General features: G+C 35.8%; 1 protein-coding gene across 6 annotated transcripts; it reads right to left on the bottom strand.

Annotated features, from left to right (window-relative positions):
* Positions 1–1,133: 1,133 nt before the first annotated feature.
* Positions 1,134–17,642, bottom strand: LOC18443888 (uncharacterized). Of its 6 annotated transcripts, none has more exons than XM_088860944.1 (5): positions 17,575–17,642; positions 17,042–17,118; positions 16,572–16,650; positions 14,955–16,409; positions 1,134–1,683 (listed from the first exon to the last, which is right to left on the bottom strand). In XM_088860944.1, exon 4 carries the CDS (start codon positions 16,390–16,392, stop codon positions 14,962–14,964), a length of 1,431 nt encoding a protein of 476 aa, XP_088717070.1. In that variant the 5' UTR covers positions 16,393–16,409; positions 16,572–16,650; positions 17,042–17,118; positions 17,575–17,642; the 3' UTR covers positions 1,134–1,683; positions 14,955–14,961. The 6 variants fall into 6 exon arrangements, with proteins under 6 accessions (XP_088717070.1, XP_011626950.1, XP_088717069.1 ...); XM_011628648.3 differs by having other exon boundaries at positions 1,134–1,677; XM_088860946.1 differs by lacking the exon at positions 1,134–1,683 and adding an exon at positions 3,465–3,754.
* Positions 17,643–19,895: the final 2,253 nt, after the last annotated feature.

Genomic DNA, 19,895 nt, shown 5'->3' with positions numbered 1-19,895 from the left:
CTACCGCCCGGGCTCACCGAATGAATAACATTTATCGATCAAATCGTCAATTCGCGGTGGTTTTAAGCGTCTTTGCCTAACTAACTCGTTCTCGCAGACACTCTCGCTGCGCTGTGTTTATTAGGCTGCCTAACTTGTTTTCGTTGACCGTTACTAGAATCGAGCTTAATCTTGGGCGGACTCATGCAGTCCGCTAGAACTCGTAAAGAGCAAAAGCCAAGTCCTATGCCCAAGGCGAGTTTGAACGCTGATTTTAACCAACTTTGATCAATACTGAATTGTACTGCAGGACTAACGAAGAAGAAGAAAATCGATCAATCGTACGGGGAATTCATTCTTATCCATTGCCTAGACCAATGAGTCAAACCAGTCACGCACCACCAGTTTCAAGCTAGGTCGGTCGAGTCAAAAAGTTCGCCCAGCTACCTTGGAGGATTTTCTTAAGAGAGAACAAAAAGAAAAATTGCCCAATGTTTGGGCTTGAAATCCATTTTTAGTGTCCATTTAAATATTAGTTCATTACTTCACTCTGAAATACAAGGTTTTACATTAAAATTTCATTAAAGCATGCTTTGGATAACCCGGTCCAATTCTTGATGTGTGTGGACTAAGACCCGGCCCCATCATTTCTGAGCTGGCTTTTAAAACACTGCCAATATATATATATATATATATATATATATATATATATATATATATATATATATATATATATATATACCATCACTCTTAGAACATTCCCATTCCCATTCGACTAGCTATGAGGGAAACCGTGCATAAATAAAAAAGAAATTTATCAAATTACCCATAAAAAATGAACAACGGAACACCTTGATGGGCCATTTTGATAAATTCCCTAAATAAAAGACTAATATTATAGAGAAAACACCTTTTTCCATATGAGGAAGTATACAATAAGACCATTTACTTTTGACATAAAAAAATTCGACAACTTATCCATTAAATTTAGAATTAGACGGTTAAGGTTATCCTACAAACCACACTCAAAAATTCATAATTTTTTTTTCTCAAACTTTATAATAAGCGATCTCCGATGATCGTGATACGGCTGAGTCATTTTGTGCTTCGGTCATTGCACTAGCAATACACCAAAGTAGCAAGATTCCTTCAAGTAAACTAAATAAAATGTATACTAAAGATCATTTGTTCTACAAGAAGTCATGATCACTAGTAAAATAAACTTTGCAACATACGCTAAACCATCTGAGTAAAAAGATTCATTGTGACCTCCCTGATACGAAAGATAAATGGTTTTCTATTGTACAATCCCCAAATCATAGCCCCTTTCCATCTTTTCGCCACCAACCCAGATTAACTATTTCTTTCCACACAGAAGATTTCATTAACTAGCATATTCATTGTAAGTTATTACAGAAGACCTAAAATCCTATGTACGGTCCTTCCCGTTTCCTTGAAAGCATGGTAACATGAGTGATGAAGGGTGACCCAGCTTCAATATCAGACCAGACATGGTCTTAAACAAGACCAAGGTTGATTGGTTCAAACAGAATGCTACCCATAACATTTTGACTTAGAGAGAGAGCGAGACAGAAGCGAAAAAGCCCAGAGAGATGCTTCCCTCTTATAGTATAATAACTGAGCTGCACCTCACATGCACTTTGATGGGTGGCACTAGTTCCACAGAAGGCTTGAGGGCTGCCACTAAATAAGATTGTTTAGCTAACTAGGAGATGCATTCTTTAGTGAGCTTCCGTGAGCAAAGACAATAACCAACCTCAACTTAAATAACCAATGTGAAATACCAAATTAAACAAGCACATGCCTAGCATAAACATAAATTAAATAACTACCATATAACATGAATTGACAAGAGCTATGGCCTCTAGTTCAATTAGGATTAACCAAGACCCAAAAACAATTAACTTTAAGTAACAGTGATCCACAATATATATTTCTTTGTTGAGTTAAGTCATCTTTTTATGCATTCTGATGACCAGATAAGCCCTTCAAAGAAGCCACCAAAGTCAAAAAGTAACTCAAACCGCTATTGTAAATTCACACATTTAGTAGGAACACGTCGATGCAAGCCCCAGAAAGCATGCATGCTAAACACAGAATACAGTCATCATAAACTGAACTGCGCTTAAGTGCATGCTGCTCAGAATTTTCTACTACGATGCACCAGTACTCATACATGTTTAACATACCCATCAGTAGTAGTATGGTCAATAAATATTAATAATGTAGGACATCAAATAACTTGTAATCCCAATTGACACGTCGCATTGTATTTTATTTCTTACATTGAAGTATCTCTCAGAGTTTGCACAAAAATAGAAAGTGGTTATTTGCTCCCCATTAGTAAATGGTGAAACAACCCTAATTAGAAAATATTTGCTACAGACGGATCTAGGCGCAAAGGACATAAATGAGGTTAAGATTTAAGGAGCATCAAATAACCTAGATTTCAGCTATTTGAAGTTCTAAATATTAAAAAACAACTACTGCCATCATGATTTTAAAATTTTATTTAGCCATAGGTAAATATGTTTCATGATAATCAGTTGCCAATTCTTATATCCATTTTGCACCCAATAGCTGTCCCCAAGTTGCCACGTTTACGGATTTCCATCATTTATTTATGGATTCAATTTTTTTCATCTATGCCATTTATCCAAGAATTTGATTTCGCAGAACTACTTGCTTCTTTATATCGGTTGGGTTGATGTACATCATTTAGAAACGTAAAATCATAAACCTAGTTCTAACAAAGAACTTTTGAGAACTACTCATAAGAGAAAAGTAAAATTATGTTGTTTCACGAAATGGTTTGAATCAAACCAATTTATCTTTCGTTTCATACAACGGCTATAAAATTAGCCATGCTTTTTGGGACAGAATGTTGGGCAGTCAAGAAACAACATATCCATGGAATGAGTGTAGTTGAGATGAGGATGATGAGATTGATAAGTGGCAAAATAAGAAATGATAGAATTCGGAATGAATACATCCGATGGAACTTAGGGGTAGCTCCAATAGGTGATAAGATGATGAAAAGTGAACTTCGGTGGGTTGGCCATGTGCAGGGTCGACCTAGAATAGCACTAGTTAAGAGGGGGGGCAATTTGGTTCAAATAAAAAACTCTAAAAAGACAAGGGGAAGGTCCAAAAGGACATCGATGGAAGTAGTGAGAAGACATATGATGACTTATCGTCTGACTAAGGTTATGGCCCTTGATAGAGCAGAATGGCAGAACAAAATTTGAGTAACTGACCCCAAATAGTTGGGATAACGGTCAAATGATGATGTTGATGATAACGACAACAACGAAGATGCTGATCTTTCATAATCAAAAGTTTAGTTTTGGTGAAACTTAGTTTTGTAAACATGTCTCAAATTAATATATGCCATAAATGAGAAGGATTTATATCCAGAGAAAAATAATCAATTTCATCCTAGTACAATATTTCTTACACATGCATTCCAAATAACAGCTTACCAGATTTAAAGCATATATCAAAGTCACTTCTATCCAAGGTACATATAGACAGTATTTCCCACACATCAAAGGTGTAAATATGTTATTTGCAAAGAAATCAGAATTGCCAACATAGACATTCAACTGGAATATTCCATTATCCACTAATTCATGTCAAATATAAATTATGTTGATATGTAACAAGCTTCTGTCTTCAACCGTCTCAAAAACTCAAGAAAGCCATTGTTTGACTTAAACAAGTGTTTCACCAGATGGCTTTGAAATAGACCAATCTATCGTGCGTTCAATAAAGTTTTGTTAACGTCTCAAATAAATGTCATAAAAGAAAAGAAGAATATGCAAAGATAAATAATCATTATTCATCCTCATACAATAATTCTAACATGCATTCCAAGGACCACCTCAGATTTAAAGCATACATCAAACTGGTGTATATGATATTATTTCCAATACATCAATAGTGTAACTGCAGTAATTCCAAGGAAATCAGTATTCCCAACTGAGACATTGGAGTATTCAAATATCTAGTATTTCATGTCGAATATCAATTCCATCAATATATAACATGCTTCTGTCTCCAACCCTCTCAAAAATCAAGAAATCCATTGTTTGACTTGGATAAGCATCTCACCAAATGGCTTTGAAATAAACCTACCTATCTTTCGTAAGTTGAAGAACGTTTAGTTTTTTACATGTCTCAAATTAATATATACCATAAAGGAGGAGAATAACCATATGCCAAGACAAAATAATCATTATTTATTATCATACAATAATTCTAACATGCATTCCAAGGAATACCTTTTCAGATTTAAACCATACGTCAACCTTGCTTTCGACAATGTAAAGATAGTATTTCGTAAGAAATCAGAATTCCAAATCGAGACATTTAACTGGAGTATTCCAATATCCAGTACTTCATGTCAAACATGAATTCCATCGATATATATCATGCTTCCATCTCCAACCCTATCAAAGACTCAAGAAAGCGATTGTTTAACTTAGATAAGTGCTTGGTGGCACCAAGGTCCCAACACCAATGATCAGGTGATATAGAAGATATCCACATTAACCACAATCATAAGGGGCTAGGACCAGTGTCAAAGGGGATTTTCTTGTTCTTTTGAAAATTCTAGGGTTTCGGATATGTATCCTGTCGAGGATTCTCCTATTTCCTTAATATTAAGCTAGTTCATTTTCCTTGAGTCATAAATTCTTCTAAATTGAGTACAATGACCAAGTTTTAAGTGTCAAATCCTTTCTATTAAGAGATTGTCAGGTGAGCTAACAAGAACTAGGCAAATTCCTCAAGGATTCTTGTTGGTCAATTGATGCATAACATGCATCAATGAGCATCCTTGAATAATCATTTTCCCTTTCATTTTCAACGATGGAATCATTTGTCTTCATATTTTGCATGAATAATATTTTCAGGTTAGAACCCTGTGATTGCTTCTAAAACTGATAAAAACACAAGAACTCCAGAAAAGTGAATGTACTTGGGAGATCCCAAACCAAAACATGTACTTAGGAGATCCCAAACTAAAACATCACTAGGAGAAGCATCTAAAAGATGTTACCATCCAAAAACCCTTTTATGTGGAAACTTTTTTAAAGTAACACCAAAACCCTCCAATGAAGGTCCTAGAAGTCATTGTCATGTAGTAAATTTGGACTGTTCAAGAGAAATGTCTGGACATGAATGAATGATTTGAATCTCCCAATCATAGGAGAGACTACCTAAGGGAATTCCATGTACCCCAGTGAATGACCACATTGATAATTGGTAGATGGACTTTTCTCTGACCAAGAACATATCCAAGTCAAACCAAGGCTATATCATTTTCAGAGAGGTTAAACTGGAGAAATAGTATAACAATGGAAAATGATATTCAGCTCGATGTATCTGGTATCTGGATGGCTACATCGATTATTCCAAAGGGAGAATTTCCTCCTTGATAAATACACTCTCTGCACCTTTGATGTGTTGAAAATCAAATGTATTTTTCTATTTAAAGTATAGGACATAACTGGGTATAATGCAATGCTTCAGATTGGAGGTGGTGTCCATTTGGAAGAATCATTATATAAGGAGGGTTCTGGAATAGTACTTACTAGTTATATAAAGTTGGGACTGGAAATATTTCTTCTCATTACTCATTTCCACATGATGTAATTTGTCTCTTTTATGGCATGAGTTCGAGACATAACACAAAAAAGAGAATCGATAGACATTATTGATGGACACATGGCCGATATTCCGAACTTCGACCAGAAAATTTGTAAGCAATGTATTCTGGGAAAATAACAACCCTTAGAATATGGTGTTTCTCTGATTCGAGAAATTATTGCCTGCCCTTCATGGAGCTGATCAAAATCAGACCTTGCAATAGCTAAGCCATCTTGCTATAAACAACCATTAACTTCGGAAAACACCATAGTACTCCATAAATTCCATGGATCAAGAAATTAAATTCACAAAATAAGAATATAGTTTGGGAACCATTTTTCCCTTGGAGAGCAGGTATCGTTTCTAGATAGATTTATAGAGGAAAGTGAACTAAGGTGGTACGTTTAACAAGTCTTAAGCCAATAATGTAACTGAAGATGAAATAAAAATGACGAAAATGATGGATCAAGAAGCTTTACAACCTAGGGCTAAATGTATTTCTATAACTTAAATCTCTACTAAGGCCTATTTGGATTACAGTTAATTTATCAGGAGTGTACTAATTTGTCTAAAATCAATATGTTACACATAATATCACTCTGTTAGCAGCTTGGCAGGTAACATTTATTAATATTTGGTGAGTCGGGTGGTACCCTGACCCAAAACTCTGTATATCAAAAAACCAACCATTTTCCTGGCAATTTTCTAGTGATTTTCAGCAATTTCCAGGGAAACCCCAGAGATTTTCCCTGGATTTTTAGAGAAGCTGGAGAAAACTAGAGATTCAAATGGTAAGACCCCAAACCATCACATCCACAAAAACTAAATCAAATTAAATTAATTAGAAAAGAAACTCTCTCTCTCTCTCTCTCTCTCTCTCTCTCTCTCTCTCTCTCTCTCTCTCTCTCACTCACATTTTCAAGATTCAAAATAAGATTGTTCGCCTGATTTCAATTGAAGCATTCCTTATGTTTGAAAGGGCAGTATGTTGTTTCTCCATTGTTCTCTATTAAAGACCATACCCTCAGAAAAATCAAAAGTTATTATATATTTTCTCACTACTTCTATCCATGTCTTTTTGGGCTTCCCCTTGCCCTTTTAGAGCCTAAATTGCACCTCCTAACCGGTGTTGTATTAGGTCTACGTTGCACATGGCCAGCCTAGCTAAGTCTACTTTCCCTCCTCTTGTCGCTTATAGAAGCCACACCTAAGTTCCCTCGTATATAGTGAGCCTCGAAAAACCACAATTTGAAAATGTTAATTTTCTGGAGTGGAGAGGCAAAAGGCAATGATTGGTTAGGTTTGAGGGGAGTTGTAGAATAATTAAGGAGTGATGGTGGTTCAATGAGAGACATGCTTTTGATGTTTCTCCAAACCATTAACATTGGTCACTAAAGCTCCATTTAGGAGGCCGAGGTTCTCTCTCTAAACTTTGAATGTTGGTTGTGCTTTTGATATAAAAAGAAAATAACAGCGAAAAAAATCAATGATCTAATGAATGGATTGAAAATTACTGGAAGCTTATGAGCCGAGCTAGCTGTTTAACCAAGACTTACAAAACAAATACTATCCAAACCCTGATCAAATTCCTCTACAGACCCCTATTTAGAATGAAAACTCTTAATTAGACTCCAAGAAACCGTAATTCGATTTAAATTGGAGTCTTAATGAAAATATAATAGGAGACGACAATACTTTCCTTCACAAATAAATAGCTGTGCCATTGACAATACTACCCTATAATCTCTACAAGGCTAAACACACCAAAAAATAAGGCTTAAAAAACCGAAAATACATCTCATTTTCAACAATCAAAACCCAACGAAAAACCAAAATCTGTCCATGATGCGCCAGCATTAGACTCCCCTCATTGGAGAAAACGCCTCCTTCAGTGCTGAAGAAGGGTAGAGATTTTTATGACAAAAATTTAGGCCATTCTTAAAGAACAAAATACTAAGACATGCTCGCATGAAGAACTCATCCTTCACATAGTTCTCTCTCATGATTCAAAGCTTCAATTGGGTTTTTAGGGCTGTTTGTGTGGTTGAATTCTTCTTTCTCTACTCTTTTTCTCTAGATTGTGATGCCCGAATTTCTCTTTCTAAACTCCAAATTTGGTTGTGTTTCTCTCCCTACTAAGCAACATCATATACTTTTTGCTTCTATATTTGTGGGCAATAATAAAACCCAGTCAAAGTTTTCAGGATTCTCTTTTCCTCCCCAAAATAAAAAGCCCTCTGCTGGTATAAAGTTGTCTTGAGTAAAGTAAAAACAACATTCGAAAGAAATCAAGTCATATGGAAACAAACAAAAGTCAGTAACAAATAATTATGTAAGGGACAATGCTAAACAACAAATAACACTTTGTTATGAGCATTTTTTATCATAACACTGAATTGTTAGCTATAATGGGTTATCCAACCCTACAAAACAGTCAAAAATCACATTGTTGGATGGTGAAACAACCTTGATTATGTGGCAGAGGATGAAGAAAATAAAATATATAAGCTCACTAAATCATTATAGGGAGCCATGGTATTTGAGGATCCATGAAGCTAACAATAACAATGGCTCTGCACAAATGATAATAAACATTGTACAAATGCCAAGAATAGTGAGAGTAATAATGTGCTTATTATATTTGGATGACATTCATATTACTTCTTTTTTTCTTTAGGTCGTCCTCTTCTTATTGTTAGTAATTATTTAGCAACCGCCCAGTGTTTTAAAATGCGGCCACATCGCCGCATCATGCGGTATGCGGTGGGCACCGCATCTGCACAAACCGCATATGCGGTTTTGAGTTATGCCCCGCATCTGGCCGCATCGTTTTCTGCAAAAAAAAAATTCGATTGTGCTCCTCAAGGAGGGGCAAAATGGTCTTTTTGACCATAAAAAATTGGGGAAAACAGTTTGGGAGGGTATTAAACCCCCTAAACGATCATTTACAACCACTTTTGTGGCTTTTTTGGGATCAAATCGAGCAAAAAAAAAATTTAGGCGGAAATTTTTTTTAATTTAAATCTTGGATTTCGGGATTGTTTGATACTTGGATATTGATTAGAACCTTTTGATTGTTGATTTGAGGAAATTTAGGTGAATTTGTGACAAGAGAACAGGGGTTTGAGAGGCTGTGAACAAATTTTGTACTAAAATTGGGGATAGTGGATACAAAATCTCCGACAGCTAATAATTTTGGAATTAATCATTAAACTAAAATACCTACTATCACATATATCACCTCCATATTTTTTTTTATGAATTCACCTATTTTTTTAGATTTTTTAGAATTTTTTTACATTTATTGATCGCATTGTCGCGATGCACATTCATCCAGACCGCATCGCCCCCCCACCCACCCCACCCCACCGCTTTTGGCTACATCCCGCATTTCAAAACACTGCAACTGCCCTAGAAAAAGTTGAAGTTAGACATCTCAATTTGAAACAAACAACATAGGAGAGTTATCCTTAATTAAATACTTAAGTCCATAGGAATTCAATAACATTCCTAGTTTATCAAAGGAATCACATAGGCCATGTTTGGTTCCCTGAAAATGGTTATCCTAGGGAAATGTATCTCTTAGTATCGATATCTCCTGGAATTGACATCTCCTAGAATACGGGGGTTCGTTGTTCGGATATCAACTAGTAAGAGATCTAAAAGATGCTTGTTCACTGTTTGAATTGCCTGGAAGATATGTCTACAGGAAATTCAAAAATTTTATTGTATCCGTATTTTATTTTACTTTAATTTATCATTCTCAATATTGTGTAATTCTTATTATTGTGGGTAGGTTTGGCCTGTCATGTCCCAAGCCCTAATCACTACCACCACTATCATCCATCTTGAATATTCAGTCACAAAATTTTTTCCAAATTTAATATTTCCACCCATGTTTTTTACTGTAATCAATGAAAAAAAATTCAGGCCGACAACCCGCCTAGGGGCCTAGGCGGTCAAGGAATGAGGCTAGGCAGTTTGGCCATCCCTTAAATAAAAAAATTAAAAAAAAGAAATTCAAATCCACTCAAACAATGCCTGGTGTTGCCCATCTCTCTCTCAATCTCTCTCTACTGGGTCCATGTGCCCTCTCTACAAATGAGAAGAAGAAGATGGAGTCCAAGTGTTTGATGTGCGGCCTCTCTCTCTCACATACACACATACACATCCAGAGATACACAAGGACTCATATGCTCCCTCTTTACATGTAAAAAGAAGAAGATGCCCTCCAAGTGTTCCTCGAAAGGTCTCTCTCTCTCTCTCTCTCTCTCTCTCTCTCTCTCCCCATATCCTCCGAGTGTTCGAGACCTCTCTCTCACAAATACAGATCCAAAAGAAAAAATCAGAAAAAAAACAAGAAGATGATCTTCAAGAATTTCATGCGAGACCTCACATACACACATACATGCACTCCTCCACTCCTCCATATCCTCCAAATGTTCAAGACCTCTCTCTCACAAATACAGATCCAAAAGAAAAAAAACAAGAAGATGATCTTCAAGAATTTCATGAGAGACCTCACGCACACACATACATGCACGCATACACACACGTACTAACACAAATACACACATCCACAAAACACACAAACACACACACACAAAAAGCAACATATGGCCCCCACCCCAACCCCTTCCTTTACGGCCACCTTTGTGTCTGGGCGGCTGCCTAGGCGGCCGCCTCCATGTTTTTTAACAAATTATTAGCGCAATAGTTATGGAAATTTCTCCAACAAATATTTAATACTTAATAACTTGTTTGGCAGGGGCCGTGGGCCCAATGCCTTTGCCTCCTCTCTCTCTCTCTCTTATACTTTTTAATCTTTTGCTCTCTCCACTGGTGTCGCCTTTGGACTCCCTTTACAACTCGGCCCCCCATGAAGATTGCAAAGGGTTTCACTGCCCCTGGCTTGAGCCAAATATAATGCATCCTTAGAGGAGAGAAATGCGCTCTTGGTAGAGAGAGAAAGTTGGTTCACATAGAGAAGCTTTACTGCTGTTTCTAATTGAGATAAGAAGGCAGTTCAGAATGGGAAGTAGCTGTGAAGAATTATTTTCTAGCATAGAGAGAGAGAGTTTGGATTCTAGATTTGGAAAGAGTTATGGCTTCGAGAGAGAGTTTGGGTTTTGGGTTACGGGTTTGCAAAGAGTTGTGCTTTAGAGAGATTGGATCGTGGATTTCAATAGAATTACTAAGGAGAGAAGTAAAAATTTCACAGAGAGAGGTGTTCTGGTTTCTTCTCCGTGTAGAGAGAAAGAGAGAGAGAGAAAGGGGTGCCTTGCTGTTTCTTGTCCATCTAGTGAGAGATACATAGCAGAGAGAGAAAGCTCTGAGCAGAGGGTCGAGTGAATGAGCAGAGAGAGAGAGAGAGAGAGAGAGCTCTAAACAAGGGTGAGTGGTACACTTTTCAGTTTGAGGTCCTTTTTTATGTGGACCTCAACCCACTCTCAAAAGTAGCTTGCAGTGTGTTTTCTGGCTTCTGCTTTAACTTTACATCTCCTGGAAATCTCAAATCCACCTATTTTGGTGGAATTGATATTTCTACAAAATGGGGTTAAATGCATTTCCAGTGTTCAGGGCGCATCTAAACAGGGTGAATGCCTGGTTGGAACCAAATGGGCCCATATTGAAGTTGCTCTTAAAATGTTTACTACGGTAAAGCGAGTAAAGGAAAAAGTTAGCATCTAACATGATCTCGACTGATGAGAATGAAAGATATCGATGGACCCAGGGTTTGTAACCTGTAGTAAGGCAACATAAGACACCGCCTGGCTTAAAGAATTCCAAATGGATTTGAAGTTGGAAGGAGCAACTACTGAGCCAATTGACATGTTCTACAGTGAGCACGCAGTCATTGATGTAGCAAATTATTAAAAAATTAACTCTAAAGTCAAAGCCATTAGAAGGAAATACCAAAAAAAATAAGTGTTGTAAATAAGGATATACTATAATTCTGAATATACTCTTTGTATCACAGCTTGAATTGCTGTCTTGTGGCTTCAAGCACCTAAATCATTTTGATACAACAAGGAGTAGCCTGTAAGTCATGTTCTTAAACTAATTTCATTTCACATATCAAGTTTCTATTCCTGATTTCTGTGATGGAAAACAACTAAACTGAATATTTTGGATGTAACCTTTTCTACTTTGGTTCCATAACAAGATTAAATGTTGGACATACTTTGTCCAATGTTTTACTCTACTGTTTAACTGATCTATCTTCACTCCCCAAATATCTGTACCATCTTAATACTGAAAGATAATTGAAATACTACTATTTTGCAAAAACAGTGCACATTAAAGCATATAAAATAATCAAAATATTTCACTCTTTGATTCAATACAAAGGGATCTGTTATGGTGGTTGCTCATCTCATGTCACTAAACTTTTTCCAGGCTCATGTTCATCTTTTGTTGCAAAATATTTTCTAAGCGTTCACTACCTGTGTTATTTAAAGATCTTTATCACTTGTGTCCACCTAATTCTTTTGACTCGCTCATCTATCAACCAAAAATATATAGATATTCTCAGTTGATTTTTTATATTCTACAAAAAATTTAATGATGCCTCAAAGGGAAGATGACGCAACCCAGAAAGCATCAGTGCCCAATGAATGATGAAAATGATAAAAAAACGCTAGACAACAAATGTAATATCAGTATTTATTTTTATTATACTATGGCAGGACAGAAATATGTCAAGCTCTTTCATAACGTGTCCTGGAAATCCAAATTTCAACAGTTAAGTTCGGGTTCCAAACTCTGAGCATGACCCTTGGGCATGGGAGAAGAGGAGAAGAAAGAGAAAGAGCCCCAGGAGGGGGGAGGGGGGGGCCGGTGGACCGACCCATCTACAAATGCTCTCCATAAAAATGAACAAACAGATTCTCATCTAAAAAGGCCATGTATATAAACAAAGCACAACTGAAAAAGCTAGAGAAGTATTTAGAGTTAAAGATCAGAGGCAACTAACTCTATACGAACCGCTTAAACAAAACAAAACAAAAGCCCATGTATGAAAATATCACAAAATTGCATAAAGATCTATGAATGTTTGCCCAAATTAAGAGTCATGGGAAAAACTTTACAAGATAGAGTTGTCCATAGCCTCTGGAATATACTAATTATCAAACCTGTTAGAAGGGGTGATTTGGTTTAAGTAGAAGGCTCTAAAAGGACAAGGAGAATGCCCAAAAGGACATGGATCGAAGTAGTAAGAAGAAATATGGTGACTTATGGTCTGACTAAGGGTATATAGCCTTTGATAGAGTAAAATAACAGAACACGATTCGTATAGCCAACCCCAAATAGTTGGAATATGGCTCAGATGATGATGATGATGATATAGGTTGACTCAATCACCTACGGCATGATTTGATAAGTATAGTGGTACATTGCAAAGTATTGGGTATCATAGGAGTAGTGCTGACTACTCAGTTTCTTACAAGACAACCTCGTGGTACTAAAATTCTTCTACTATATGTTGAGGACATTGTTATGATGGTTGATGACAAGGAGAGTATTGCAAGTCTCACGCAATACCTACATCATAAGCTTGACATCAACGATTTAGGCTCCCTCAAAAACTTTTTGGTATTGAGGTGGCGCCGCTAAGAGTAACCATCATTTTAGCATAAATATGTGCTTGTTCACCTTAAAGAATCGAGGAAGCTTAAACCAATTGACTCGCTCCTAGATCCTAAGTAAGATGGATCTCATTTCTGGTACTCCTTTGGAAGATGCAGCACTATATAAAAGACTTGCTGGGAAACTCATCCATTTGACTATTCCTAGAATTGATATCACTCATGTTGTGGAACCCATTAGTAAATTCATGATGCACTACAATCTAAACGTATAAGTTCTATCACCAGGATCTCACATGACCTCAAAGTCATCTCCTTGCAAGGAACTCTTGTTTCTCATAATGCAAGAGTTGACTCTCCAACACTTAATAGGCAGGCCATCCCAGTGATAGACATTCTAGCACAGCATATTGCATTTTTCTGTAAGCAATCTGTGTGACTTGGAAAAGTGAAAAACAACATGTTGTAGCCCAATCGCGTGGAGTGGTTGAGTATTGTGTAGCTTCTTCAACATGTGAGCTTATCTGGTTAAGGCCACTTCTCTCTGATATAGTAATTAATCTTGTATCTCCAACTCTGCTTTGCGATAACCAAGTAGTGATACTCATTCAATCGAACCTAGTTTTCCATTAACATACTAATATCTTGAGGTCAATTGTCACTTTGTTCGTGAAACAACGATGGTAATGTACTCGATATATGAAGACCTAAGATCAGCTTGCAGATATCTTTACCGTAGCAGTGGGAAAAACTCCCATGCACACACTTAGTTCTGAGTTGAGCATGCTTGACATCCATCCACCAGATTAGGCAGTATACACAAGAGTGCTGCGTACAGTCAGTAGAGGATTATCTGTATTGTAGCATTAAAGAGTGTCATTGTAGCCAAGGACACATGTAATTACCATACAGAGGGCAAACACATAGTCATGTCTCATATATATTCTAATGAAACCCTAGAGTACTATGACTTGGTCCATTTTTTATTCTCTACAATCGGTTACTTCTCTGCACCATATAACCCTAGGACCAATTCATTGGCTTTATAGAAGCAATATTTTTTCTTTTCCAATATGTTATTCATAAATTGAAATCTTCCTAAAGAAAACAGCAATTATTCGTATGGAAAGATCAATAATGCCACAGCATCAAGTGATGCAGTTCTAGCAATCATAGATACAGTAAAAAATCTGGAGGTGGAGTGTATCTAGATAAGTTAGTCCATAGTAACATGTGATCCAGATCATAAAACGCTGCATCCAATACAAAAACTACTCATCATATGGAATAACATTGGGGAGAAGTAGAATATTAGTACACCATTGCACGTAAGGTTATCCAAAGGAAATCTTGGTACAGGTCTGAATAATTGACATTTTGCATACACAGGGAAGGCCGTCGAAGACCAATAAGATATCATACTGTAAACTAGAAGATGTCGTAAACTAGAAGATGTCAAATTCGAATGGCAATATAAATTGAAGGTTCACTTCTATGAGAATCAAATCATTAAATATAACAAGCACAAGATATGCGTAACCTATAATTGGACAAAGCAAATTATAAAGCTAATGAACATTAGATATACAACACAACACGCACACACACATGCACACTGAGAGAGAAAGAGAGAGAGAGAGAAGAGAGAGAGAGAGAGAGAGAGAGATCTAAGCATAGATGGAAAAGAAAAAGGAAAGAGATCAGGAGCCAAACCTTGAAACTAGTTTAACCTTCGCCTCTTTCGAGCATGGTAAACTTCTCCATCTACGTCTGAAGAACCAGATGCACCAGCTCTTCTTCTTCTAAGCAAGTTGGAAGAGCCAGAACTACTCGGCTCATTAGAGGCATCAACAACCCCATTTTCCACCTGTAAGATAGCAACTGTGCTCGAAACTGAAACCTGATCTTCATGTAGAGAAGTTCCTTGTGTACCAAGATCACGTGAATTTTCCGGGTTGACAGAAGGAGAAGCACCAGAACTTATAAGCATATTATTTATCCTAGCCAACCTTTCAAGCATGCTTTCCATATCAGCAAGCCTGGCACTTAAAGCAGCAAGCCTTCCAGATCTACGTATGCGAGTGAGAGAAAGATGGTTCCACAAATCCAACCCATTTCTAACAAGAGCACTACCTCTCGATCCCCCATCAACACCATCGCGTTGACTTTGAGGTTCTAATAACGACTCAGCTACATCATTTCCAGACAAATCCCTCTCTGGTCTACGAATATGATCAATTAGAGAATCATCAAGGATCCCTTCTTGCCCAACAGCTCTACTCCAATGGCGTAATCCATGCCAATATCTAAAATCCTCCCCTAATCGTCTATTAAAGGAGCGATGAAGTCTTGGTCTTGCACTCTCGATTCTCTGTCCACGAGGTCTCGGAGGCACATTCAAGCTTAAACCCCCCTCTTCCTCACATTTCTTCTCAGAGCCATTATTTGTGCTGCTTCCTCGACCATATATTGGCGTTATATTCGCTTCCGTAACCTCTCCTTTACATACAGGGCATTCCTTGGAATCAGAATGAACATGAAGCCATTGATAGAGGCATTCCCAGCAAAAGAGATGGCCACAAGATGTAACAACAGGTTCTCTTGCTAAATCCAAGCAAATATTACACTCAAAGTTAGCTGCCGCATTGTTCTGTTTATTCAATTTCCCCCCTAAATCCTGAACTTCAGCCTCTTCCATCACTTTTTTTAGTGTCTCTGATGTTCCAGTGGATCTTTCTAAGGGTAAAATATCACGGATTGTATCCCTATCTTCGTCTAAGGAATTTCTTATCTCATCTAATGTAACCATAAGGGCATTAGAGTCCATTTCATGGAAGTCTATACGCCTATATGGCCTTGGCCATCTTCTCCAACGATGTCTATGAGTAACCGGAGAATCAACTGAATATTCTGAAGAATTCATTTGAACTGAGGACCGACTGCCATCCACTGATAATGGCTGTTGAATTGTTGCATTGACACTACGAGAAGAATCACTTAACCCTATGGTATCAATTGGAACATGCGTATCCTCTCTTAGTAATGGCACTGGAACTGATTCTAGTTCTAAACCAGTATGAGGCATCAAAGGAAGGCCTATGTATAGGTTAAGATCCATTCTCTGAGTTTCATTAACTCCATCATCAGCCATTTCTGTAAGTCAATAGACTGAACTAGAAATTATAAATTAGTGGTTTGGAGTAAGATTCTAACCTCAAATTGAGGGTTCAGATCAAGGGGCTCCAAGCAGCTATGTTATACAGAACCCTAGCAATCATATGTACACATTTAGTTTGCCCAAAACCACCCAGATAAATAATGAATATTTACCTGATTTTGTCAGGAATCTATTGCAGGGAGTGGTGGTTCTTTCACAAAACGAGCTCCCTTCTGAAGTGTTCAAAATTCACTGAAAGGAAAAACAAAATTACGATGAATAAATTGAACACAAATCCTAAGATTTAAGTGAGAGATGATTCATCCTAAATAGTAAACTCAGAATCTAAAATTTTGTGCTTTAATACGTTAAAAAGCAGAAAAGAATAGAAGAAAGAATTCACCGAAAAGAAAATAAAGTTGTGTACCCATCAGCTATACAAAACATTATATCATGAATCCAACCTAAAAGAATAAATAAAATACAAATACAAATACTAGTCGCACCCATTAATTAAATTGCAAGGCCATGGTAGAAGCCAAAGAGGAGAAACCCCTAAAAACTGTTACTGCTAACCTAGTCCCTAAAAATATTTTTTAATTTAACGAAACCTTGAAACGCTTTATTGCACAATCGAATATACCATAACATTTCATAACCCGAGCTCAATTTCTCTGGTACTTTCCAAGAAGTTCCAGGTTCATCTGGCTATCCAAAGCTCTGAAAAAACGTAAATTTCGTTAAAAAAAAAAAAAAACACTTCATGGATTAAATATTACAAGATCATCAAGAGACCCACGACTTAAAAAAGTTACCATACACCCAAAAGCAAATAAAAGAATTACCAGTAAAAGGAATTTGACTTCAAGGTTCCAAAAACCTATAAAACTAATAACTTTAGAAAAAAATACACAACAAATTTAAAAACAATGAAATATAAATAATGGTGAAATATACGTGAAAATTCCCAGCTCATCGTGAGTTATTATCATACAAAAAAGTATCGTTAAGCACAAACCTCAAAACCCTAGAAATAATCAAAATCCAATACTGTAAAACCTAAAAAGAAAATTATCCAGATTCATGAACTGAATCTACTCGAATCATGGACAATTATTTTGTCATCGTTGAAAACACAACGAAAACCCTAATTAATTCCTGAAATCCGGAACTTACCTTGAATTTTAGGGATTTCCTTTAAGGCTTCTATAAAAGAAGCCATTTTTTTTTTCCGCAAGAGAGAGAAGAAATCCAAGCGAGCTCAGACTGAGACTTTAAAGAGAAATGCGAATGATGGACCACAGCCATTCTCTGCGAACACTTAACACCCCTAGAATTCACAAAATTTTCGATAATACCATCATGACTAAAATACCCTTAAAATATGAAATCTTTTTCGATAATGCCATCATGACGGAAATACCCTTGCTTAAGACATTGACTGTCGCGGTTTTGGTGCCTCAGCGGCAAATTGTGAAATTGGAAAAGCATTTGGTGTTCCCATGGAACCATTGTTCATTTTATCAACAATTTGGTCCCACGGCTCAAAAGGCTGCTTTGGGGGCATCTCATGGATTCCAACACTCTGAGGCTTAGCAAGAATAATTTAAGAAAAATAAAGGAAAAAAAACTTCAAAAAATATCATTTTGGAGAATTTTATGCTTAATGTCAATTTTCTTTCTCGAAAATTGATTATAGGGTAATTTATCAAATTACCATGAGAGATGTATAATTTAACACTTTGTGCATATCTTTTCAAAATACTCATGGAAAAATACATCGTCATGTGTTTGAATAGTTGCAAATGGGCAAAATGTCAAATACTCAATCTGCGATGATTATTTTGATAACGGAAAAAGTTTATAAAATGGTGCAATCTTAAGAATTAAAGTTGCACCTCAAAAATCCATCATAAAAGTTGTTTGCATGTTGAGAAACCCTCTAATTGATCATCTCGATATCGATATCGAGATATATGAATATGAAAAGTAAAAAAAATCTCGAGTTCGTGAAATAATTATCTTGCAACAAATTATCTTTACCATCTATTTTCAAGATTATCATGTATTTATAAATCTATTTGATTTGAATTATTTTTAGCATTTGAAATTTTATAATTTGAGATGAAAATAAATTCTCAAGCCATCATAAAAAAAAAATTATATCTATAGTATATTTACGATAAAATTTAGAGGGGTGCGTTAATTGGATTGTTTAAACTTGCAACCGTATGCAAACCTCTCCCTTTCGATAAATTGCCCTTGATTATATGACAAGTAATCACACGATCATTGAACAATTCGATCCTGCACGACCCGTTGTGCCTCTAAAATTTATCCATATCTAATTTATTTATTGGATACAAATATTATCATCTATATAAGCATCGCGTGGTTTCTATGAGGTTGCAACCTTAAACAATCCAATTCAAGTGCTCCTCCAAATGTTATCATAATATATAATTTTGATGTAAAAAATTCTTAGAATTATCTCAAAATCTATTTTATATTTAATTACAAAATTTTAAACCCTCAAAGAAACTCTTGAAAATGGATGGTCTATATAATGTGTTGCAAAATGCACTATTTATGAGACTCAAAAAAAAAAAATTATTTCATATTCATACATCTCAATGTCAAGATGATCAATGAGATGGCTTTTTAACAGTAAAATAATAATTTCCAGTGGATTTTTGAGGTGCATCTTTAATTCTACATTTTAAGATTGCAACCTCATATAAATTTTAAGGTTGCAACCTCATATACAATAAGGAATACAAAATATTTGGATATATCTAACTAATTTAGGGTTCATAAAATGTGAGTTTTGCATAATAGATCAAAATAGTGTACTACTAAAAAAAGTCAATTATTCAATAAACAACAAAAAACAACAAATATTAATACAAACATAAAATAAACAACAAATATTAATACAAACAAACAAGTTGTATAATATTTACCCAAAACAACAATACAATATAGTGTACTATTATATATATCAACATGTACTACTAAATAAATCGATTGTTCAATAAACTACCCAAAACAACAAATATTAATACAAACACAAAATAAACAACAAATAATTATACAAAATAAACTTCGACAATTTTTACCAAAAAAGGTCCACTACAACAATACAAAATAAATAGTAATAACAAAATATAATATTGTATTAATTGTGACAAAATTAATCAACAATATAAGGCGTGAGTAAGAAATGTATGAATCACAACCAGACTAAAAAGCAATCTCTTCAACTTTGTAGGATATTGTATGGGGGGATAGAAAAGTTTGTAGGATATTGTATTAGGGGACACATATTTTTTAGAACCCTAAATTATCTAATGCTCGAATGATGGGGTTAAGTTGGGTTTTTTCAGGGGTAAATTATCGGTTATTCAAAAACCGAAATGTTTTAAATTTTTATTTTAAAAAATCGAAAATTTAAAATTTTCAGTTTTTCAATAACCAAAATTCAGCCATTTTGGTTG

Source organism: Amborella trichopoda, chromosome 3, assembly GCF_054954075.1.
Source record: "Amborella trichopoda isolate Santa Cruz 75 chromosome 3, AtrichopodaSantaCruz75HAP2 v2.0, whole genome shotgun sequence".
NCBI classification, from domain to species: Eukaryota; Viridiplantae; Streptophyta; class Magnoliopsida; order Amborellales; family Amborellaceae; genus Amborella; species Amborella trichopoda.
This window is presented reverse-complemented; position numbering and strand designations above follow the sequence as displayed.